At 42.7% G+C, this 26,762-nt stretch overlaps 1 protein-coding gene across 1 annotated transcript; it reads right to left on the reverse strand.

The window, feature by feature from the left end:
• Positions 1 to 282: 282 nt before the first annotated feature.
• On the reverse strand, positions 283 to 23,217 carry LOC129710867 (C-C chemokine receptor type 4-like). The gene is made up of 4 exons (XM_055658158.1): positions 22,122 to 23,217; positions 13,526 to 13,684; positions 12,935 to 12,981; positions 283 to 5,523 (listed from the first exon to the last, which is right to left on the reverse strand). Exon 4 carries the CDS (start codon positions 5,503 to 5,505, stop codon positions 4,474 to 4,476), a length of 1,032 nt encoding a protein of 343 aa, XP_055514133.1. The 5' UTR covers positions 5,506 to 5,523; positions 12,935 to 12,981; positions 13,526 to 13,684; positions 22,122 to 23,217; the 3' UTR covers positions 283 to 4,473.
• Positions 23,218 to 26,762: the final 3,545 nt, after the last annotated feature.

Raw genomic sequence — 26,762 nt, forward strand, 5'->3', positions numbered from 1 at the left:
CCCCAGCTCCGCGAACGTTGGGAGAAGGCGGCCTCAGCGCCCTGGAGCTTACCGCACAGCGACCCGGTAAGGCATTGCCCGCTTCCCGCTGGTATCCCAGCGCTGCTGGGGCTGCGGGCGGCGCTGGATTTGGAGCGCCTCGCAGCCAGGGGTCGAGTTGCCGGGGTCGGAGCTCCAACCGGCGCCGCGGCCGGACGGAGCCCCCAGCTCCGCGATGTTGGGAGTCGCCGACCAGGTAGGGGACTAAGAATTAAAGTTTCCCCCTTCACCCACCCACCCCATAAAATCCCTCCAAACTAACTGACTAACATTTATGCAATGATTTACAATGATTCCCCGGTCTCCGGGGAGGAGGCAGCCGCTCCAGACTTTTCAAGCCGCCCGCGCTACCTACCTAATCTACGCTAAAAATCTTCCATTCGGAAATCCGAAAATGTCCGAAATCCGACAAGTGTCTGGTCCCAAGGCTTTCGGATAAAAGGTTGTGCACCTGTATTAATGATTGGATGAAAATGTAGCTGGTCTAATTACAAAGTGATAGACAACATGAAAATTAAAGTTGTGTATAGTAAGGAAAATTAGGTGGCGCAGTGGTAGATCTGCTGCCTCACAGCACCGGAGACCTGGGCTCCCTCTAGTCCAGCTTGTAAGTTCCCCTGCAACCATGTGGGTTTTCTCCGGGTGGTCCAGTTTCCGCCCTCATCCCAAAGACGTGCAGGTTTGTAGGTTAATTGGCTTCAGTAAATTCCCCCTAGTGTGTAGGATGCAAAAGTGGGATGACATAGAAATTGTGAAATGGTGAATGGACATGGACTCTGAGGGAAAACGGGTCTGTTTCCACGCTGTATCTCTATCACCAAACTAAAGTTGACAAATAATAAAGCAGGATATAGATCAATTTGAAATTCATGTGGATAAATGGCAGATGGAGATTAATCCTTTTAAGTGTGCTAAAATAATGCATCTTGGGAGGCTAAATGCAGGAGGGAAGTATTCAGAGCATTAACATGCAGAGGGATCTTGGGGTGCAAATCCATAATTTGTTGAATGTGGCCACATGACAGGACAGGGTGATAGAGAAGGTATACAGCATTCTTGCTTTCATTGGTCAGGGCAAAGAATATGAAAGTTGGGAAATCATGTTGCACTTTTGCAAAACTTTAGTAAGGCCACGTTTGGAATATTATGTGCAGTTCTGGGCACCACACAATAGGAATGCTCTGGGGGGAGAAGAGATTTATCAGGATATTGCCTGCGTTTGAGTGTCATGAGTGTAGTTACAGAACATATTTGGGTTTTTTTCTCTTGAGCATTGAAGGCTGAATAGTGACCTGATAAAAATTATATAACAGTAGTTATATAACAGTAGTAGTGGGGTTGGGGATGGCATCAAACAGGAAATTAGAAATGCTTGCAACAAAGGTAAAACGGTTATAATTGGTGACTTCAATCTACATATAGATTGGGTAAATCAAATTGGCAGGGGTGCTGAGGAAGAGGATTTCTTGGAATGTATGCGGGATAGTTTTCTAAACCAACATGAAGAGGAACCAACGAGAGAGCAGGCTATTCTAGACTGGGTATTGAGTAATGAGGAAGGGTTAGTTAATAGTCTTGTTGTGCATGGCCCCTTGGGCAAGAGTGACCATAATATGGTTGAGTTCTTCATTAGGATGGAGAGTGTTGTAATTAATTCAGAAACAAGGGTTCTGAACTTAAAGAAAGGTAACTTTGAGGGTATGAGGCGTGAATTGGCCAAGATAGACTGGCAATTGATTCTTAAAGGGTTGATGATGGATAGGCAATGGAAGGCATTTATAGATTGCATGGATGAACTACACAAATTGTTCATCAAAGTTTGGCAAAAGAATAAATCAGGGAAGGTAGTGCATCCGTGGATAACAAGGGATGGGGTATCACAACAAAAGATGAAGCATACAAATTAGCCAGAAAAAGCAGCATACCAGAGGACTGGGAGAAATTCAGAGTCCAACAGAGGAGGACAAAGGGCTTAATTATGAAAGAAAACTGGCAGGGAACATAAAAACTGACTGCAAAAGTTTTTATAGATATGTGAAGAGAAAAAGATTAGTTAAAACAAATGTAGGTCCCTTGCAGTCAGAAACAGGTGAATTGATCATGGGGAACAAGGACATGGCAGACCAATTAAATAACTACTTTGGTTCTGTCTTCACTAAGGAAGACATAAATAATCTGCCGGAAATAGCAGGGGACCGGGGGTCAAATGATATGGTGGAACTGAGTGAAATCCAGGTTAGCCGGAAAGTGGTGTTAGGTAAATTGAATGGATTAAAGGCCGATAAATCCCCAGGGCCAGTTAGGCTGCAACCCAGAGTACTCAAAGAAGTAGCCGCAGAAATAGTGGATGCATTAGTGATAATTTTTCAAAACTCTTTAGATTCTAGAGTAGTCCCTGAGGATTGGAGGGTAGCTAATGCACCCCCACTTTTTAAGAAGGGAGGGAGAGAGCAAACAGGGAAATACAGACCAGTTAGTCTGACATCGGTAGTGCTAGAGTCAGTTATTAAAGATGGGATAGCAGCACATTTGGAAAGTGGTGAAATCATTGGACAAACTCAGCATGGATTTATGAAAGGGTAAATCATGTCTGACGAATCTTATAGAATTTTTCGAGGATGTAACTAGTAGAATGGATAAGGGAGAACCAGTGGATGTGTTACATCTGGACTTTCAGAAGGCTTTTGACAAGGTCCCACGTAAGAGATTAGTATACAAACTTAAAGCACACGGTATCGGAGGTTCAGTATTGATGTGGATAGAGAACTGGCTGGCAGACAGGAAGCAAACTGTAGGAGTAAACGGGTCCTTTTCAGAATGGCAGGCAGTGACTAGTGGGGTACCGCAAGACTCAGTGCTGGGACCCCAGCTATTTACAATATATATTAATGATTTGGATGAGGGAATTGAATGCAACATCTCCAAGTTTGCGGATGACACGACGCTGGGGGGCAGTGTTAGCTATGAGGAGGATGCTAGGAGGCTGCAAGGTGACTTGATAGGCTGGGTGAGTGGGCAAATGCTTGGCAGATGCAGTATAATGTGGATAAATGTGATGTTATCGACTTTGGTGGCAAAAAACAGGAAAGTAGACTATTATCTGAATGGTGGCCGATTAGGAAAAGGGGAGATGCAACGAGACCTGGGTGTCATGGTACACCAGTCATTGAAAGTAGGCATGCAGGTGCAGCAGGCAGTGAAGAAAGCGAATGGTATGTTAGCATTCATAGCAAAAGGATTTGAGTATAGGAGCAGGGAGGTTCTACTGCAGTTGTACAGGGTCTTGGTGAGACCACACCTAGAGTATTGCGTACAGTTTTGGTCTCCTAATCTGAGGAAGGACATTATTGCCATATAGGGAGTACAGAGAAGGTTCACCGGACTGATTCCTGGGATGTCAGGACTTTCATATGAAGAAAGAGTGGATAGACTCGGCTTGTACTCGTTAGAATTTAGAAGATTGAGAGGGGATCTTATAGAAACTTACAAAATTCTTAAGGGGTTGGACAGGTTAGATGCACGAAGATTGTTCCCGATGTTGGGGAAGTCCAGAGCAACGGGTCACAGTTTAAGGATAAGGGGGAAATATTTTAGGACCGAGATGAGAAAAACATTTTTCACACAGAGAGTGGTGAATCTGTGGAATTCTCTGCCACAGAAGGTAGTTGAGGCCAGTTCATTGGCTATATTTAAGAAGGAGTTAGATGTGGCCCTTGTGGCTAAAGGGATCAGGGGGGGTATGGAGAGAAGGCAGGTACAGGATACTGAGTTGGATGATCAGCCATGATCATATTGAATGGCGGAGCAGGCTCGAAGGGCCGAAAGGCCTACTTCTGCACCTATTTTCTATGTTTCTATGTTTCTATAAAGCTATAAGTGGCAGAGATAGGGTAGGTATGCAGAGTTTTTTTTCAGGGTGGAAATGTCAGATACTAGAAGGCATATGTTTATGGTGAGAGGAGTGAAGTTTAAAGGACAGTTTTTTTTACACAGCGAGTGGTAGGTGCCTGTAATGCAGTAATAGAGAATGTAATTCTGTTGAATGAGTGTGGAATTCTCTGCCTCAGAGGGCGGTGGAGGCAGGTTCTCTGGATGCTTGAAAGAGAGAGCTAGATAGGGCTCTTAAAAATAGCAGAGTCAGGGGATATGGGGAGAAGGCAGGAACGGGGTACTGATTTGGGATGATCAGCCATGATCACATTGAATGGCGGTGCTGGCCTACTCCTGCACCTATTGTCTATTGTAATAGGTAATTGAATATGATAGCAATGTTTAAGATGTATTTGAACGGATACATAAATGGGCAAGAATGAAGTGATATGGAACATATTCAGTCAGATTGGATTAGTTTACATTGGGATGGTGATCAACACAGACTTGGTGGGCCAAAGGATCTATCTGATCCTCTGCTGCACTCTTCAATGTTCCATGTTTTTACCAGTTATTTGTTGTATCGTCACCATCCGAAAATTCTACATGGGTATTCTTGCTGACATGCATCTGCTTGTGGCAAATTGGATTATGTGGCAAATGGTGGCCACAGAAATAAATGAGGTGCCTTCTAAATTTTTCGCCCACGAAAGCATAAAAAATAGGATTAAGGCAGCAATGGAAATAAGCTAGGCTGTGAGAGATAAGGTCCGCATAATCCATTTGTTTGTCATAGTCACAATCCTGACCATCCAAGATTTGGAATTCCTCCAAAGATCTCAAAAAAATTACAATATTGTATGGTGCCCAACTAAAAAAAAACACCACCACAATGGTGAATATCACTCTCAGAGTCCTGTGCTTCTGCACTGTTCTACACTTTAATATTGTTTGAATTATCCTAAAATAGCAGTACACTATGATAATCAATGGAAGGGTAAAAAACAGCACATTTTGTTGACAATTCTTTAACAGTTTCCATGAAGCTATATTATTTATCGGGTAAATATTATCACAAATATAGCGATCATTATCATCTGATCCTTGTTTGGAAAAGTAAAAATCAGGAATGGTTGCTATTATACTAACTAGCCAGACACCAATGCTTGTTATTGTGGCATAGCGAACTTTTCTGGACCTCACAGCAGTTACTGCATGAACAACTGCAAGATACCGATCAATTGTCATCAATGTCAGGAACATTATACCACTGTAAAAGCCAACATAAAATATGCCACTCATTATTTTGCACATCACATTTCCAAAGATCCATCCCTGTGAATGGTGCACTGCCCAGAAGGGAAGGCTAATAGCAGAGAGTAAATCTGAAATGGCAAGATTAAGAATGAATATATTTGTTATTGATTTTAGATATTCATATTTTACCAGTATGACTAAAACAAGTCCATTTCCAAGTAAACTAAGCAATAGCACTAGGGAATAAAAGATAGGCATCAAAATTGATCCAAATTCGTTGAAGTTGCCCTTATCACAGGGATATTCGTAGTCACCATATGCCGTTGTGGCGTCCATCATTGGCAGATCAAAAGGAATCTGTTTTTGAAAAATATGTTGTTGAAGTAATTTATGCATGCATTGATCTTTAGTTTTTTTACAATGTGTTGTTTTCATGAAATGCTTCCTCTGCCATTTTCACCTGATTAAATCTTCACAAAATGTATTTTAAAAGGCAAATGATAATCAAGGGTCAGACTTTGGACAGACTCCCTAGACCAGGAATTAGTAATTAAAGGAACAATTCCAGATTCCAGAAGACCATGTAAGCTACAGTGTTGAAATGCAGGTCAGAGAGGAGATAAGTGTATTATGGAGAAAAGTTTTAGGATCCTGGAAATACAACTTTTCTGATACTGAACTGAACTGTACAACATACTGAATCAGAAGCATGAAAATGTTTAATTGAAAGAACCATTTATTCTGCTGTAATTATCAGTGCCCTCCACCTGAAAATTGTATGCATTGTAGCTGTCCCTTGAACAATCTTGTCACAGCACAATCATGTTTTATTGCATGAAACTTGTTCTACATATGCATTTCGTCCACTGGTAATTTCAACAGGACTCATTCATGGGGCCTGTTTACAAAAATGGTAGCTAAAAAGATGTTCAATTATCAAATATTAACTGAGGGAAAGCACAAGGGCTCCTTGAAAAATGACACCATCCCCAATCTCACTACAAAACCCATGCCCTGTACCCGCTGAAAGTGCAGAAATGAAAAGCGATTCAAATGGAATCGAAGCATTTCAAATGGAATTGAAACATCAAAGACCTGCATCAAAAGCACAGAGCACTCACATTAGCAACCACAGGAGTGTCCAACCACATGAACTACTCACCTGCATGTTGCATCAGTCACGTCCTGCATCAAGTGTGGAAGGGTCTCAATTTGGCCTCATCAATCACCTCAGGATGCTGAAGCCCAGGATTCCTCATCCCAAGGTACCACAACCAGAATGATTTGATGAATAACTGCCTTACAAGACACTGTCAAATAGTAGGGGTCCCATTCAAAATTTGTATAAATTACCCAGCAAAAGGGTTGTGTTCATTAAATTTCAAAATAAAATCCTTTGTGCTAAAGCCAGGAAGAGCAAAAACACTTGTACCTAACTCTATGGTCGCAATGCTTGCTTCATCCTGTTGATTCATATCATTATTCAGAAAACACAGCCAAAGGCATGTGGAGTAAAATTAAATTTGTGGTAATATTGGGTAGGGTTTTAAATCTGTAGATTTAGTAATAATTTGCTTAGCGATGTGTATTTCTGCATTCTATGATTTTGAAAGAGGCAGTGTGTTGTTACTTATTAATGATTGGACAAAAAATTAAATTCCTTAATCTATTTTGTAATGTGATTTGATTTGATCCAGTTTCCAAAATCCCAACAAAATAAAATAAACTTTTGTTTGATCCTGGTATATTTTTATTTCCTTAATCTAAACTCAAATATCATGACTCAGATATCAGACTATCAACAGTGTATGCCTAAGGATCATCTATATGATCTCCAATGCTTACTGAAGATATCCAGTATTAGCATATGACTTGCTGGAGGAAGGTACTTCGGACTTCATATGGAGATTTGCAAGGTTGCTGAGAATTTGCCAAAAGGTATGAATTCCAGTTGTTGCTCTTAGATTGACAGGTGGCAAACAGAATGTCAAAAAATATGAACCCATGGTTCACACCATTCATCAGCTCTCATTGCTCTTTCCTTTTTCCCTCTAAATATGTTTTATGGTGAGACATTCAACTGTGGTACTAATGGAATCTGTCAAAATGCAAGATCCTGTGAACCAACTTCGTCAGAATGAGACACAGTAAGAGGCTGCAGGTTAGGCTGCACAAGCTGGTGAGATTGAGGCGAGAAGGTAAAGAAGGATTGCATAAATCTATAGCACAAAAACGGCCCTTAATAATGAACTAACACTCCTTTTCATTAATATTTTTCACTTTTCTAGCTTCCTCTGAAATATGTGATTTGCTTCAGCTAGTCCTCATAATAACATTCTGTTTAATTGCGTTGAGATTGTGCTGTAATTTTGAAACATATGGAAAATACCTCACAGCCTTTTAGCTTGCTGGACTTGAAAATTATAATGACAATGATAATGTTGCTATAGGTAGAACCAGAATAAAACTATCATCAACAAGTGATGATACAGAGCTGAAAGTCATTTTCCTGGGGACAAAAATGGTGGCAAGAAGCCAAGAACTAACCTGCAATGTATATTTCCCATCTCCTAAAGTTGATCACACTTACCTTGGGAAGTGTATATATGTTAATAAACGTGTTGTTCATGAGTATTCATGGGCAAATTAGAGTTGTGGCAGGAAACAACTTTCAAGCACTGGGTAATTTTGTCATTCATCATTTCAGAATGTGATAGGCCAATTAATTTGAATATTGGTTTGCAGCCCACAGCCTCCTCTGCAGTGTAACATGAAAATAAATAATAGTGTGGCAGAAATCCTAGAACACAGTGTTAAAACCTCATGACCTTCAGGCAGCAGCTGTTCTCAAGCAAAGTTAACCCTGATACTGAACACACAAGGAATTGCAGATGCTGGAATCTTGAGTAAAACACAAAGTGCTGGAGTAACTCAGTGGGTCAGGTAACATCTCTGGAGAAGATGGATAGGAAATGTTGCAGATCACATTGTTTATCCATGTCCATTAGGGATGCTGCCTGACCTGCTCAAGCCCTTCATGTTTGAATCCAGGCACTTCTAGCTCCATCTATTGGTTACATTTGAAACTGCAATGAATTTTGCATCAAGCACTCAGAATGCACACTCTCACGTACTTCTTAGTACAGGGTGCACTCCATGGCAGTATGAGATCATAGCTGTCTCAGACCAGTTCCAGACACTCTTAGGATCAAATTGCATGAACAATTTGACAGGCATACCTCAAAATTCTGAAATGAATGACTATGCTGTGGTCAGAGAAAAAATTAACTGAAATTGTGAGGATATAGGCAGCAGTGCTGTGAATTGCCACCACTCTCACAATAGAATGGCATATCAGTGTGACAAAGGTTTGAATGACATGGTGAAGACAGTTAATGTAAGAGACTTGCCAAATTTACTTCTTCATTTCCACTTTACTTATGAGATGATTTTGTCAGATGGTCAATATGCTGATAATCGGCACTTGGTAAAATAAATGTGAGCCATTCAAGGTACACAATTCAACAATGTTCTCGAAGTTTTCTGTTTTCCATTTCCATTTGAATACTTCCAAATCCAGTTTTTGTTAAGCCATTCTTTGAGTGCCTTTTTAATCATTAATCATCTTAAGGAGATAACCTTTGGAAACTTGCCATATTTATTCATATTTGTTGAAAAACGACCCGTAAAACCAGGCCACTGGGTTTCGGATCCTATTAGGAATTAATGGATTCCAATGTAATTCCAATGTCATTTACAAAGGGAGAGTGATCAGTATATTGACCTCAGAAAGTTCAAAATGAGAGAGAAAATTACATATTTTCTTCTCTTTATTTTTGCTGTAAGATCATTAAAACCTTTTCAACAGTGATTTGCCATTTTGTCATGGAACGGGTGGCTTTTGAAAAGACTGCTACTTTTCTCTTGATGATCATGGTTACTAATTTCATGAGCTTTCTGTGCCTTGGGTATAGAAGAAGAAGTCAGTACACCAGTCCCAACTGTGCATGAATGGGTCTAAGCAGTGCTCTCATTTACAATCGTACAATCACAAAGAGAAATACCATGAATGTTATTGCCTCTCTATTAAGTTATTTTTTCTAGGCTTTTATATTTGTTGTTTGTTTTCTTTTCTTCTGATGATAATTTATAACCAAAAAAGGAAGAAAATAAGGGGAAGAAAAAAAAATGACAATGAGGGAGTTCAAACCACCATAGACCACAAACAGTGTGAACATAAGTTATGGGAGGTACACAAAAATGCTGGAGAAACCCGGGTGCAGCAGCATCTATGGAGCGAAGGAGATAGGCAATGTTTTGTGCCAAAACCCTTCTGGGAGATCTTGTTTGGCATATGGGGCATCTTGGTTGGCATGGGACAGTTGGGCCATGTTTCCGTGCTGTATAACTCAGTGACTCTATGAGAAAGCTGACGCTCTTCTAGCCCAATTAATAATTCAATAAGATCATGGCTGCTCTGACATTCTTCAAATCCACTTTCCAGCCATTATATTGGAGAAATCATGTTGGCATGAAAAGATTATTGGTAACAGACATGAAGTAGCAAGTAGGGATATCATAAACTGCAATCTACACAGCAATCTACAACGTGCTAGAAGTAGGTATGTTACAAAACCTACCTGAATCGTCATTAAGAATCTGCCCCAGGCCGTGTGTGTGATTTTGGTGCTGTTTATAGGGGGCGGGTTTAAAACGCGATTTTTACTAGGCTGTTGCAATCGAAAATGTTCAGCCTAGTAAATCATTAACGAAAAATCGCTGAAAGACCCTGTCGCAAAAGGTATTATTAGTTTTTATGACCTTGTATAATAGTTATAGTAGTTTAAAAATCACTCTCTCAACCCGCAACCTCTCGCAGCTCCAGGGTTTTATAAAGCAAACAATTAAAGGTATGTACCTTATTTTTCCATTAAAAGGGGCTTCTTAAGAACCCTGTATATAAAGTTTTCTATATCGAGTAGCTCATTTTGGGCTCTTTATATCCCGCAGTATTTTTCTGGGCATTTGAGGGCACATATCCAGCACAATGTGAACGTTCTAAACCAGCGCGTTCACAGGAACCCACTAGAAAGCCGATTTAAATTGACTTTAATTTACAGCAATTGAACACTAAATTCCTTCCATTTGGCCTATAAATTGATGTAAATGAGATTTTAAAATCATGTTTTATAGTGAATTATTTGTGAATATTATTTGGACACTTAGGCTATTTAAAAATGTTAACCATTTATTAAGAAATGGATAGATGTTTAGATCTAGTAATTGAAGTTTGAAATTAGCTACAATTGGGTAACTAACTAATTGTATGCTTTAATTTCAGGTCATCCAAGTAAGATTATTTTATATTTGTTTCAGAATGGTTCAATCTATGATAACTGAAAATTTCATTCAGTTCTCTTAATTTTTAAGAAGGTTATGGGCTTTTGACTGTCCATGATCACAGCTTTTTTGTTATGTCCATAGAAAATCAATAGGGAACAAGATGCCAATTTCCAAGTATGAAAATGGCCATAACTTTTTTATTACTTGAGATATGAAAGTGAATTAGGTGTCAAATTAAACTTATTTTTATGCTTTATCTGATGGGATAAATTGCAGACTTGATTTTTTTAATCTCAAAATTTTGTAACATTGCTACTAGAAGTACTCAGCTGGTCAGGCAGCATCTGGATGTAATGGAAAGATGACGTTTCAGATCGGGACCCTTCTTCAGGATGCAGTAAGGATAAGATGATTATTTTCAGGTTGGCGATCAGTGACAAGGGAATACCGCAGAAATCAATGCTGAAATGCCAATGTTTACAACATTTGTTGTTGAAGGCTATAGCAAAAGGGCCTCAGCCCAGGAGTCCACGCCTCTCGATAACTATCATTCACACTAATACTCTTTATCCTTTTTTTTTGTTCTCCCTACATTCCTATAAACTCTCTCCAGATTCTATTGTATGTTGCCCCAATGTTCTCATTGGACTATAGTGGCAACATACAATGAACCTACCAAGTTGCATTGGTTTGGGATGTGGACAAAACTGGAGCAATTGAAGAAATCCCACATGGACACAAAGGGAACATGCAAACTCTCCACAGCCAGTATCAGGATTGAATCCAGATCCCTGTAGTTGTGAAGAAGCTCTACCAGCTGACCGACTATACACCTGCTGCAGATAAGGAATTGGAAAATGGATCTTCTCAACACACAATGGGCCCTAGGGAGTGGAGAGTGTGAAGACATCGAAGACAATTCACCTGAAAATCTGCAGAGTTACTCATGCGTCATAGAGGAGGATTGGGCTAAATCAACATGGGTCACGTACTGAAAAGAAGGATTTTGATGAGGATCAGAACGGAGGTGCAGGCATGTAGGCCATCATTCAGAATGTTCAGAAGATTTATATGAACCGACATACAGTAACACCAATATTTGCACCAATCAAAAACAATGTGCTGGAGATACTCAGTGAGTCAGGCAACATCTATGGAGGGAATGGACAGATGATATTTCAGGTCCAGACCCTTCTTCAGATTAAATTTGTAGGAAAGAACTGTAGATGCGCGTTTAAATCAAAGATAGACACAAAATGCTGGAGTAACTCAGCGGGACAGGCAGCATCTCTGGAGGGAAGGAATGGGTGACGTTTCAGATCGAGACCTTTCTTCAGACTGATGTCAGGAGAGCGGGCAGTGCAGAGTAAAAATGTAGTCAGAGACTGTAGGACTGGTTGGAGAACTGGGAAGGGGAAGCGGATGCTGACAGAGAGAAAGCAAAGGCTATTTGAAGTTGCAGAAGTCAATGTTCATACCGCTGAGATGTAGGTGTGAACATTGACTTCTCTAACTTCAAGTAGCCATTGCTTTCCCTCTCTCTCCATCCCCTCCCCCTTCCTATTTCTCCAATCAGTCTTACTGTCTCCGACTACATTTTATCTCTGCACCGACCAGTCCCCTGACATCAGTGTGAAGAAGGGTCTCGATCCGAAACATCACCCATTCCTTCTCTCCAGAGATGCTGCCTGAAGAGTGGTGACTGGTATATGGGTGGACAAGTGACAGAAGTGGAAGAGACAAATGTATGTCAGATACGGAGAGGACTGAAATGTAAAGCCAGAGGGAGGAATATAGATGGAACGGGACAAGAAAGGGGATAAAAAGGGGGGATGAGAGTGGAATGGAGGATTCGGGAAGATAAGTGTATGGATGGAAAAAGAGCAGGGTGACTTGGGTAGTGGGATATGGTGGGAAAAATGTGTGTGCTTTATGGTAGGGGGTGGAGATAGAGAGGGGGTAGAGTGATATTACAATGTTCCTGGGCTTTACCCCTCCCCCCTTGTTTTTGGTACCCCTGACCCACACACCATGTCTGAAGAAAGGCCCTGATCCAAAGCATCATCAGACAATTCTCTCATAGATCCTGCCTGACCCACTGAGTTACTCCAGCACTGCCTTTTGCTCAAGATTCCAGCATATGCCATCTCCGTGTGTCCGTATTTTCTTAAAATAGTATTTGGAAACTTCAATGGAGAATGTGACCATTTGGAATTTTTGTACGGATAAAGGAGGAACAGTGGGAATAAGGAGTGTTTGACCTGCAGTCTTCACACCTGAAGTTTTGTGTCAGCATTAAAACATTGTGACCCCAAGATTCCCCTTTACATCTGAAACCTATTCACAATATTAATTTAAACAAGCTTCTGATATTTTTAGAAAACTTTCTAAATAGACTACAAAACAAAATTTATGATATACATACCTAAGCAGAAGGTCCTCCTCTTACAGTAATGGGGACAAACAACAAACCTATTTAGAAAAAAATAAAACTATGTTACTAGTTGCATAAATCATGGGATTATGATCATTGGAATAAAATGAACTGTGTACATATATTTAAAATCAGATCATCTACTGTTTTTGTGAGAACGAGTGACACATGTCTCATTTCACACTAAGGATGGTGGGTGTATGAAACAAGCTGCTAGAGGAGGTAGTTGAGGCTGGGGTTATCCCAATGTTTAAGAAATAGTTAGACAAATACATGGATAGGATAGGTTTGGGGGGATATGGACCAAATGCAGTCAGGTGGGACTAGTGTAGCTGGGACATGTTGGCTAATGTGGGCAAATTAGTATTTTTCTCTTTTCATCTCATAACCTTTTGCCACAATATAGTTTGAAATAGTAAATGACGTGGCTACCTATCAGAGCTGACTGATTGCAATTAGGGGCCCAATGTTGACCTCACTTCCCTCTGCATGGCGACTCCAGACTGTCAAAGCTGCCATAGCCAGACATAAAAACAGCTGAGTAGTATGTGTAGTAACTCACCAGTGCTTTGTTGTACTTACCAAAAAATACAAGGATCGCTGCTGCTCTGGAGATTTTTAACTGTGTTTTATTTGATGTTTCAAGCACTCTTTTCCTCAGATGGTTGCAGATTTAACTTGCTCCCTGAATGCAATGGGGTGAAATTCATCATTGAAGTCTGACTTCATCGAAAAGTGGATCTGGAGACATAATCCACAAATGGAAAATTCATGTTTCTTTGTTATCAGAGAATGGTATTCTACAAAGGGCCAGATAGACAGAGGACTTTTACTGAGCAAATTTGTTTACAGGAAGGTCCGTACTTTAATGTTCTTCAATTAAAAAGATGATAATTTGAAACACAGCCTTAGAATGTACATACATACAAGATCCATTTGTGCACCACAGTTTACAGACTTAAATTGGATGCAATGTGTGTAATATGGCACCGCAATATGGTAAGAAGGACTGTGGAAAATATTGGGAGACTTTGCAGCCTTGGTTAAACCAGTGTGCATTGAAATAGTAAGATTAACCGAGAACTTACCAGTTTGAAGTTTGATTTTATGAGGAGTTACAATGAGCGATTATGTGAAGAAGAACCCCGCCAGTCCACATGCGTGTCAATCTTCAAAGCAGCGGTGTGAAATCACAGATAACAGTAATTGAAGTAACATAGTAAGATTAGAAACCTAGAACTACCAGGTGACCTTTGTGATATGAGGGTTGGGAGCGGTGAGCACGTGATTGCTCATCGTAACTCCTCATAAAATAAAGATCAAACTTCAAACTGGTAAGTTCTCGTTTAATCTTACTATTTTACTTCGGAGTCACGTGTGATTCCGTGAAGATTTCAAAGCTCTATGATTTCATGCCGTAGATACGAATCCAGGTGTCTCACTGCATCAATTGACTCAGGATGAGTGAATAATAAACAATTCATTGAATCATGGCATTGATTTGAATATGTTAATGGTTTATTTAACAAAGAAAACAATAGCGACCCCTCTCTCCCAGGGGGAAGCTTTGAAACAGAACTTAGAATGGAATGGGCGAATACCCCCAGTTCGGTAAGCGGTTTGTTATATAGGTGGAGTGAGATTTAAAATTGTCAGTGTCTACTCCTGCACAAACCAGAACCTGTTTCAGCCACCTTGAAATGGTCTGCACCAACACTTTCATATGCGGATTTTTGTGGCTAATAAATAATGCTGATTCTGAACCTCTGAGGCTCTTGGTGACCTTGATATAATATTGCCAGTGCGACACTACACACAGTCGTAAATCCGTGGGGTATGCCAAAAATATAAGCTTGAACCCTGACACCCCTGGTCTGCTCTGCTTAATCTATATTACAAAAAAGTCTGATCTTGACCGCTTTTGGCTCGCTGTGGTGTGATTTCAGAGAGAACGCCGCTACCTACGGCCATCATTTTTGGCCACCTCGCTCAGAGCTCCCCTCTGCCTTCCGGGACCCGAGGATGTTTCCCATCGATGAAAAATCAGAGAGATATTAATGTTTAAAAAAAATTCCCCATTCGCTCTGCTGCACCCGCTGGCGGCAGGGGGGCAGGACCATAAAACCGGAAGTGTAGTCCCTCACTCAGTCTCTGCCAGACCCAGGAAGCGAGAGGGTCACGGCTCTCTGAGCTGTGAATAACACTGAACGCACGTCTACTTCACGGTGAGTGTCCTCTATGCAGCTGGAAGGTGGCTGCTGCCCAATGGTTTGCCTTGCCATTTTAACAAGTTTCTATTCACAAAATGAATTTTGGTCGTCGGGTGACTGCTGCCCAATTGTTTGCCTCGCCTTTTAAAATCGTTGCAACAGTTGGCTGCCAGCCCAAGATCCATTCGGCCCACAATGTCTATACTAGCCATCTGGAAACCAGTACCTTCGGCCTGCAACACCCATACTAGAGCAACAGAGAGCCCCCCCCCCCCACAGGCGTGCAATATTGGAATTGGAGGAGAGGTGGAATATTGCGTTGGTGACCAGCCCTTCCGTGTGACGCTGGGACCCAATGGGTCCCACTTAGTCTAGTTAAATCATAAATATACAATGTAATGTTATTTCCAGATGAGACCATCCTGTCCAGTCGTAGCTTCTGCAATATCTGAACCCGTTGCGCTGAGACCAGCACTATGAGTATGACCACCTTAAGGGTGATTTTGGACAACGACAGGGATGTGGCTGGAGCCCACTGGCGAAGTAACGTGAGTACTTCGCTCACATCCCAGATTTCAGAGTACCTGGGCCTGGGGGGATTGGAATTAAAAATACCCTTCATAAACCGGGATATTAAAGGGTGAGATCCAACGGAATGTTTTTCCAACCCCAGCCACAAGTATGATGACAGGGCACTCCTGGCATTATTGATGACACAATAGCTCAACCCTTCATCAAAATATAGCATTGGCAGAAATTCTAGCACATCTGAGATGCATGCTCTGTGATATGTAATGTTCCCCCGTAAGCAGAACACCTCCCATTCACTGACATGAGAGATGTACTGTGTTTTGGTACTATCCCTCCAGGCTGCAGTGATCACATCCATGGTACAATCGGATAGTCCAAGCCCCAGGTATGTTAATAGTGAATCCCAATAATCAATAACTCTAACTGGTGTCAATTTGGATTTAACTGGATGAATTAGAAACCCCAAACTCTCAAACATGAGTTTAACAACCGAAACAGATAATTCAGCTGCTTCCAGAGTCTTTCCTATGATTAAGATATCATCCAAATAAGCCATTACAATATGACCCTGGGCCCGGAGTAGCCCCAGCACGGGTTTTAACAGCTTTGTAAATAATCTAGGAGCCGAGGTTAAACCATTAGGCAGTGCTTAAAATTGCCATTTGCCTCATCCAGCTAAATTTCAAATATCTCCGATGATCCTTATGAACAGGCACTGAGTAATATGCATTTTTAAGATCTATACATGCCATATAACATCCTCTGGAAATCAGTTGTTTGGCAATAACAAAAATGTCCATTTTGAAATGGTTATACTGCACAAAGGGGTTAACGCTCGTCAAGTCATGGAAGATTCAACATCCTCCTTCCTTCTTTGACCTTGGAAAATTGCTGAGGTTGGTGAACCGCATTCTCAATTTTTCATTTTCAGCCTCCAAATTCTCTTTTTGTGAGAAAATTAGTGCCCGGCTTGGTGTATGCTGAGTGGGAGGACGCAAATTGGGAAGGAATTCAATTCGAAACCCTTATGTACTACACAGTATAAACAAATCTGATGTTATCCCATACCATTCCTTCAGAAACAAGTGTAATCTCCCCCCAACTTGTAGGTGATTCTCATTTAATATGTTCCTACAAGAACCAGACCCACCTACCTCCATGGTTACCGGTGGAATTTTCTGCCCCTGGTTTCTGGTGGGGAAGGACATGTTCGCCCGTGCCCCTGTTGGAGCGCGCCAGCTGCGCATATTTGTGAATGGCCGGCTTGGTCCTTGGCCGGACACGGTTTCAGCAAACGATGCAACGGTGATTGGCCTCATCAGCAACAACGATGAGTCGGCCTATAGGGAGGAGGTCCAGCTCCTAGCAGCATGGTGCGCTGACAACAACCTGGCCCTTAACTCCAAGAAGACCAAGGAGCTCATGGTAGACTTCAGAAGGTCTAGGGGCGGCACACACCCCCATCCATATTAACGGGACGGAGGTGGAACGTGTTTCCAGCTTCAGGTTTCTGGGGGTCAACATCTCTGATGACCTCTCTTGGACCCACAATACCTCAACTCTGGTCAAGAAGGCTCACCAGCGTCTCTTCTTCCTGAGGAGACTAAAGAAGGTCCATCTGTCTCCTCAGATTCTGGTGAACTTCTACCGCTGCACCATCGAGAGCATCCTTACCAACTGTATCACAGTATGGTATGGCAACTGCTCTGTCTCTGACCGAAAAGCACTGCAGAGGGTGGTGAAAATTGGCCAACGCATCACCAGTTCCTCGCTCCCCTCCATTGAGTCTGTCCAAAGCAAGCGATGTCTGCGAAGGGCGCTCAGCATCGTCAAGGACTGCTCTCACCCCAACCACAGACTGTTTACCCTCCTACCATCCGGGAGGCGCCACAGGTCTCTCCGTTGCCGGCGCAGCAGGTCCAGGAACAGCTTCTTCCCTGCGGCTGTTACATTACTTAACTCTGTACCTCGGTGATTGCCAGTCACCCCCCCCGGACACTCCTTCCCCCAGAAAAATTGCACTACTACGACTGTATGTACGTATATATATTTATTGCTCATATTCTATGTTCGCTCTTCTGGGGAGATGCTAACAGCATCTTGTTGTCTCTGTACTGTACACTGCACAATGACAATAAAGTTTAAATATGAGTCTGAATCTGAATCTGTTTGTAGGGATACTGCCGCTGAAGCGTTCTGCTGGTCATCGGTGCTTTGATGAGTCCGACCGTTCTTGCCTCGTTGACTCTTTTTGCGAGGTCTTCCCCGAACAGCAGATTTGGTGGCTGGATATTGCTGGGTTTGCACAGAGCTGCGAACTTAGGGTTGATGGTAGGGCGGATGGAACTTTTCCTCAGACAATTAATCTCGAAATGTGCATTGCGCATGAGGGCCAGGGCATCCTGCTGTACATCAGACAGGTGCCCTCCATCCACCGACCTGGCGAACGCTGTAATGCCCGAAGCGAGCAGCTTCAGAACCCTCTGAAGCCTCATTTCTTGAGCTCTGATGCCTACGCCCATATGACCCCAGATGGCGTGGTTCACTGCCAGCACTTTGAGTGGCACACAGTTAGCTGGGGTTTCATACATTTTGGATGTTTCATCCATAGTAAGCTCTTGAAGCTGGTGTGAAGCCAGGCAGTTTATACTTGTGGCCAACTCTTCACCCAGCGGCTCTCCTGACTCTATTGGGATGGCAAATCTTGCTGCCAGGAATGGTACCTCTGGCTCGTGCCCTTCATCCCTTGGGGTATGCTCCACAGCAACACCCACAGACTCGGCGTCAAAATCAAACTGACCCGGTACGCTCTCCTCCTCCAAGAGGGAGACATTAAACAGCCTTGAATCAGGTGCCACTGGCGCGGGCTCATGAAGAGGCCGGAGCTGACACAACTCCTCCTGTTGGAATGTATCTTGGTGGAGCATCCTCTCCATTAGGAGCTCCATCCTGAACAACCGTCTAAAGACGTTATCCATTACCGGAGGGGAACCCTCCCAGCCCGACTCGTCCAAGTCAATGGGCCGTGCAGACTTTTTAGTGGCTTTCCGCCCCAATGGTGCAGCCACGGTGCTCTCAGACACCAAGTCTGCAGTCGCTGGGCGTACCGCTAGCGACTCGGTAGGTGAGCTAGGCGGCCGCCCGCTACCCACACTCCCGCTGTCTTCTATGGATAATCTCCCAGCGGCTCACCTTGACTTCACCCTCGATGCTTTCTCCGACTCTTGCTCCTGAAACAAGAATTACCAAGAGCAGAAAACGACCTCCGACTAAGTTTTACACTTACCTGAGGGTTTTTAAAACTTACTGCTGGAGGAGCGATGCTCCTCCCAGCCGGTCGCTGCGCCATGCGTCAGACATAATGACACGCATGCGGACTGGCGGGGTTCTTCTTCACGGAATCACTCACGTGACTCTGAAGTAAAATTGCAACTGTTGGGGACTAATTATAATTATAAGATGGAAATAAATTTTGAATGATTAATTCTACAGTTCCTCTCAAATGAGCAAGTCAAAGAATGCTCTGAGGTCAACTATGATCACAATGGAGGTTGATGATGTGCACTTTATTTCTGTGGAGTAGGCACACAATTGTCCAATATGTTTCTGGGTGAACAGAATCATAGAAACATAGAAAATAGGTGCAGGAGTAGACCAGTCAGCCCTTCGAGCCAGCACCGCCATTTAATATGTTGCAGTATGGGAAGCAGTTGAGAAGAACCCTGATGATGATTTTTCTTTTGTACAGTATATTTCAGGAAGACGTTTTCACACTTTACATTTCACATCTCTAGTCTCCTTCTCCCCTAACTCATAATCGGAAGAAAGGTCTCGAGCTGAAATGTTACGCATTCCTTCTCTCCAGAAATGCTGCCTGTTCCGTTGAGTTACTCCAGCATTTTTCGTCAATCTTAGGATGATTTCAATATTGTTACAGTTTTTCTACAATCATCAGGTTCCTGACCAACTGGCACAACCGTAATCCTACCTTGGCACCAAAACATTACGGACCATCTCCTGCACTACCATTCACTTGTTTTTGAATTGTGTATTTCACTAATGTTTTGTGTTTTTTAGCAGACTTTCAAGCAAGGAAGATTTTCATTGTACTTGTATCTCACTGTAGTCTCACATATGACAATACAGTAAAATCTTGCAATAGTGGACCTCTATGTCACGGATTTTGGTTAAAGCGGACTGAGGTTCCCGTTGCACCGACCCCCCACCCCCCCCACTCTACACCCCTCCCACTCTGCCAGTTATCCAATGAGCTGGCACCATGTGATGTATTTCTGGTTGCGGAAGTGGAGAGAGTGAGCAGCACGAAGGTCGTATGAATACTGGGCCCATCCCTGGCACACCACGTGTGGGGACGGGGGCTCTGTAGCTCCCCGGTCTGTGAATTCCTGCTTGTTTAACCCCCTCCTCCTCCTCTCAACAGCGCTTTCGCTTTTCTTCCCCCCTAGCCTTGGGTTAAACTTTACCTCCTCAATCGGTTACAGCAGACATCAGCAATAATGGATACTATCTCTCCCCCCCCCCCCCCCCCCCCCCCCCCCCCCCCGTGGTCCATTATTGCGCGGGGGCATTGTAATATTTGTTACATTAAACATTGTATGTATAAACTTGATCTGACATGATTTTGACATAAAATAGAACAGTACAGCACAGAAACAGACCCTGTGTCCTACAATGTCTGTGTCGGACATGGTGCCTAATGAAACCAGTTCCTTCTGCCTGCATGTGCTCCATATCCCTCCATTATCTGCAAATCCAACCGCCTATCTAAAAAGAATACCTGTACCGGCATTCGCAATGAGAGGTCCAAGAGTATCTATAACATTAAGAACAAAAAATTCAATGTAATAATGCAGTTGTGCAGTTGTATAGGGCTCTGGTGAGACCACATCTAGAGTATTGTGTCCAGTTTTGGTCTCCTAATTTGAGGAAGGACATCCTTGTTGAGGCAGTGCAGCGTAGGTTCACGAGATTGATCCCTGGGATGGCGGGACTGTCATATGAGAAAAGATTGAAAAGACTAGGCTTGTATTCACTGGAGTTTAGAAGGATGAGGGGATATATTATAGAAACATATAAAATTATAAATGGACTGGACAAGCTAGATGCAGGAAAAATGTTCCCAATATTGGGCAAGTCCAGAACCAGGGGCCACAGTCTTAGAATAAAGGAGAAACCATTTAAGACTGAGGTGAGAAAAAACTTTTTCACCCAGAGAGTTGTGAATTTGTGGAATTCCCTGCCACAGAGGGCAGTGGAGGCCAAGTCACTGGATGAATTCAAGATGGGGAGAAGGCAGGCACGGGTTATTGATTGGGGACAATCAGCCACGATCACAATGAATGGCGGTGCTGGCTCAAAGGGCTGAATGGCCTCCTCCTGCACCTATTTTCTATGTTCTAATGCATAAGACCCAGCAGTTTTCTGGTAATCCTGCTCTTTATGAATGCTTCTGCTCTGTCAAGGCCAACCAAGTCCCAAAGTCAATGCATGCCGGAGATAACACTTAAAAAAATTCTCAACAATGACTCTGTCCTCAATGTGAATGCCCTCAACTCCAATCCACAGTAAACTATTTAAACCTGTCTCAAAGCCAATCCTGATCACAAAGAAGCTGAAAAAGCCACAGGCAGATGAGAATTGAAAAGATTTTAGATGCAGACAGTATTGGGAAATACACAAAGCATCTGACCAGCCACTTCAAACAAGAGGCATAAACACTGATGTTACTGTCATCAAGAAATAACACTATTTTAAATATGATTTCTCCTCATCATGACACAGGAGGTAGTAGAGGAATGATTTCCCCATGTTACAATTCTACAAAAAGTTCTCCAATTATAACGTTTTGAGGCAACCTGTGACAATGAGTTTGATTTAAATTATCCAAAGCATTCTTTTACCTACCGCCAGGGAGTTGAACATCCCCAGGAAGTTGAACGTTCGCTACATAAAGAGATATTAGGACAGGTGGACAAGCATTTAGTGAAAGCAATGGGTTTTAAGGAGTATCTTAAAAGTACAAAGCCACAAGATTTATGGAGGAAATGACTGAGGTTAGGGCAGATGCTGGTACAGATGGCAATATTCATGCAAAACTTATTTTTAATTACCTCAATTGACCAATCACATACACTGCCATACACGACACATTTTACTGTGCTTCCAGATTGAATATTAAGCGATAACGTTTTACATCATAACCAGATTTGTGGATAAACTCTATACACACACTCCAGAAACACCTATGGCAGTGAATAAACAAAACCATATTTTAATCTGCTTAGGTCAACAAGCAACTACTATTTATGAACATTACAAATACATTGCAAATATTTACAAATTAGCAAGGACTCATTTGAAAGTTATACAGTAAATATACGTAATTACAATTGTTAAGGAAAGAGCCTCAACGTTACCTCTTCTATGGCATTCCTTTGAGCAGAACTACAAACATTTCAAAAGGGAACTCTTTTCATTCTATATAGTTTCACCTGTGGATTCACTTGTCCTTTTTTTAACCACTAAACGCACAATAGATGGTGCACTTTCCACTCACTTCTGAAAAGGGCAGCTGACTCAAAACTGGTTTTGGAATTAGAATTATTTGCTCTCATTTAGTTTGATGTTATTAACTCTGACTGAGGAACTGTAACTGAGTGTGAACTTGGACGGTTGGTGTTGGTAAGACTAGTGGGATAACTGGATAAACATATGAGACTGGTTGCTTAATAATAGCTCAAGGGGAGTTTGTTTTGCAGGATATCATTGATTTTCACTCAAGAGGATTCACTGTCTAAGAAGGTACTGCAAGGAGATAAAATAAAGAAATATGGGTCTGAAGGAGGGCCTCGACCTGAAACATCACCTATTCCTTTTCCCCAGAGATGCTGTCTGACCGGCTGCATAGTTCCAGCATTTTGTGTCTATCTTCAGTGTAAACCATCATCTGTAGTTCCATCCTAAACAAAATAAATGTTCCCTTCTGGATCAGAATCTTTTTCTGCCTGTCCTTATTGGTCAGCAAGCAGAAGTTCTCCTCTTTGACCAGAGTTCGAATTGCAATTAGTACACAATGAAGCTTATTCCTACATATGTGAGAGAAGGGGTCTGCCTGCTCTGTTCAGGTTAATAAATAAAATGGAAGGGAAAAGGAGAACATCAGGGTCACATCATCTGCTTCTTCATCCTATTACCACTGATTTCCCTCCATGTCCATCTTCCTTCACTTGCAAAGCTTGCCCATACATTAATTGGTCACTTTTCCCAGTTCTCGTGAGAGATTATTGACCCGAAATGTTAACTTGAGAACATGGTGCAATACAGTGGAGGAACAAACCTTTCGATGCCTCGATGTCTATGCTGTCAAGATGCCCAATTTAAAATAATCCCATTTGCCTGCACATGATCCATAACCCTCTAAATGCCTCTAAATATCACTATTGTATCTGTTTTCACCACCTTCCAAACATCTACCACTTTCAGTGTATAAAAATTGTCATACACATCTTCCTTCTAAATTTTCATGCTTTCACCATAAAGCTATGCCCTCTAGTATTTGACATTTTTTACCGTGGAAAAAAGACTATCTACCCTATCTATGCTTCTCATAACTTTATGTTCTTAGACAATAGACAAAAGGTGCAGGAGTAGGCCATTCGGCCCTTCGAACCAGCACCGCCATTCAATGTGATCATGGCTGATCATCCCCAATCAGTACCCCGTTCCTGCCTTCTTCCCATATCCCCTGACTCCGCTATTTGTAAGAGCCCTATCTAGCTCTCTCTTGAAAGCATCATGTTTTGTTCTTCTATCGGGTCGCCTCTCAGATTCTAACGCTACAGAAAAAAATCTAAGTTTGCCCAACCTCTCCTCATAGCCAATACTATCTAATCCGGAAGTGGCGGCGCTGCCCTGGCAGCAGCGGCTCGCCTGCAGTCCGTTGGTTTTTACTTTTTGTATTGTTTTTTTTCGTTTTTGTCTAGTTATGTTTTTGGTTTTTAGGCTGTGTTTATGTGGGGAGGGGGGTGGGGGGTGAAACGGGGGCTGCTGTCACTCCCTTCGGGGGAATACGACCTTTTTGTCGTATCCCCCTTCTTTGCCTCCGTCTACGCTGAGGCCTAGTGGAGCCGGCGACCTCGGGACTCTGGAGGCAGCTGACAGGACTCGTCCTGGGCTCGCTCCCGGCCCAGCCCGGGATGGAACGGTGCTCCCGTGAGAGCGGCATGGTGAGGGGCTGGAGTGGCCCAGCCCGAGGGAGGAACGGCACTCCCGCTGGAGTGGCCCAGCCCGAGGGAGGAACGGCACTCCCGTTGGAGTGGCCCAGCCCGAGGGAGGAACGGCACTCCCGTCGGAGTGACCCAGCCCGAGGGAGGAACGGCACTCCCGTTGGAGTGGCCCAGCCCGAGGGAGGAACGGCACTCCCGTCGGAGTGGCCCAGCCCGAGGGAGGAACGGCACTCCCGTCGGAGTGGCCCAGCCCGAGGGAGGAATGGCACTCCCGTCGGAGTGGCCCAGCCCGAGGGTGGAACGGTACTCACGTGAGGGCGATCCGGTCCGGGGGCTGGGACGGTGCTCCGGTGGCTGGGACGACGTTCTGGTGGCGGTGTCCAGAGTCCTGGGTTCAGCCGCGGGCCGGCGGCTGCGTGTGCTGGACTGGAGGTGCGGCGGCTTCGACCACCCCGGGCCGCAGTGTTTGAACCGGCCCGTTCTCGGGGTTCGGTGAGCTGCGGGACTGTTTATACCATCGCCCGGTGGGGAATCGCCTCAGCGCAGAGGGAGCAGAGGGAGAGACTGCAACCCTAAGATTTTTGCCTCCACCACAGTGAGGAGGTGTTTGGAGGACTCACTGTGGTGGATGTTAATTTGTGTTTATTGTTGTTATTATTATTGTATCATTGTATGTATGACTGCAGGCACAAAATTTCGTTCAGACCGTAAGGTCTGAATGACAATAAAGGAAATTCAAAATTCAATTCAATAATCCAGGTGACATCCTGGTGAACTTCTGCACCGTCTTAAAAATCTCCACATTATTTTTGTAAGAGAGTAATGAGAATTGTACCTAACCAAAGTTTAATACAGCTGCATTCCAAATATGGCCTAACCAAACTTTTATTCAGCTGCAACTTTATTATCTCTCCACAGATCCCACAATGTGTATTTACAACACTTTCTATTTTTATATCACACTGAATAATTTTTCTTTGAAATCCATTAATTTCGGCCAAGTTATATGTAGGAATCATCAGTTTTAGATTGAGCCTATTTTTGTGTTGGATACTTGGAACAGTCCTTGTTTCAGTCCTACTCAAACTTCCTCCCTCATTTCATTGTATTGGTGCTGTCTCCTGATCTGGAATAGAACCGAAAAATATCATCACCTTTTTTATGCCATTTTACATCGGCTTGCATTTCACATTTGACGTTTTCTTCCCTTGATTTCTCTCTCTATTTCAGTTGGATTGGGTACCAGGATTACAAGCCTGTGGACTTTCACATGTATCTTAATGCACTCGATTCCACCTACCCTAATTCCTGTAAGTTCTACACTCCATTATTCCAATTTCTCCATCTCAGTTCTGAGATGTCTTCTCTTGCTTGCGGTTCTCATATGTTGTCTTTTCACTTCAACCATGGCTTCCCTTCAACACTTCTTCAAATTTGCGGAAATGGTAGAGCAGCAAAAGGGGAACTACAGCAAGAATGAAAGCTCCTGTTTGTAAATAATTTAAGTGAAACATTACACATTAATCTCAGCAATTGTAAACTTCCATGGACTGTGCCTTCGGCTGATTTATGGATTTTGGTTTTTGCAACATTATGATTATATTTTGATGATTATATATTTAACTCAGTATCATGAATAGATCAGGTAGATGCACAGAGTCTCTTGCCCAGATTAGGGGAATCGGGGACCAGAGGACATAGGTTCAAGGTGAAGGGGAAAGATTTAATAGGAATCTGAGTGGTAACATTTTCACACAAAGGGTGGTGGGTGTATGGAACAAACTGCCAGATGAGGTAGTTGAGGCTGGGACTATCCCAACATTTAAGAAACAGTTGGACAGGTACATAGATAGGACTGGTTTGGAGGGATATGGACCAAGCACAGGCAGGTTGATCTAGTGTAGCTGGGACATGTTGACCGGTGTGGGCAAGTTGGGCCGAAGGGCCTGTTTCCACACTGTATCACTCTATGACTATGTTTCCACAATGTATCGCTCTATGATTGCGTTTACACGCCAGTTAAGCTGCAGCAAGTCTGATATATAATTGTTCATACAGATAACAATTAAACACTCTTGACTCTTGAAGGATAACTTTTTCAATGCAATGACATGTCATTTTTATATTCACAAGAGTGCAGACAAAACTTCATGTTAATATCTCAACTGAAAGAAAACATTTCCATCATTGTAGCAGTATTGTATGATACTGGATTGTTTACATGGATCTTTATGTACAAGCCTCTGGATGTGTACTAGGCCCAGATGTGGTCAGGGAAAAAAAAGCTGACAAACTGAGCAACAGCTTACATTTCAACAAACAGTAGCTATTCCTTTAGATGTAACCCAAGCATCTTAAAGTAGACTCAAATCTAGGTACATTAGAATGTAGAAGCCTTTAAGCCTGAGCAGATAAGGGCTTTATACGTACATTTCTTATCATTTGCAGGACGTGACCTTCTTTGTCACCAAGGCAAATTCCTTGTCTGTGAATACTTGGCCAATAAACTTGTTCAATCAATCATTCATTCATTCATTCATACATACATTCAATCATTCATGCATTCAAGACTGCCATTTATATCCCAACTCTATTTGCCTTTGGGAAGGTGGTCATGAGCTGCATCTTGAACCATTACACTTGCTCCAATTTTGTGAGGAAGGATAGATAGCTACCCACGTGTACCAAGGTATAATGAAATGCTTTGTTCTGCATACAATTTAGGCAGTCCAAGTGTTCTACATACAATCATGGCCCAAGTGTCACCATGTATTAGTTCCAGCATTTACAGCATGGAACGATGCGGTAAGGCCATAGCTGCAGGTGTTGGTG

The sequence above is a fragment of the Leucoraja erinacea genome, chromosome 2, assembly GCF_028641065.1.
Source record: "Leucoraja erinacea ecotype New England chromosome 2, Leri_hhj_1, whole genome shotgun sequence".
NCBI lineage: Eukaryota > Metazoa > Chordata > Chondrichthyes > Rajiformes > Rajidae > Leucoraja > Leucoraja erinaceus.

Excerpts from the sequence above, each read along its gene's own strand:
- LOC129710867 (XM_055658158.1), bottom strand. The coding sequence starts at position 5,505 with ATGATGGACGCCACAACGGCATATGGTGACTACGAATATCCCTGTGAT.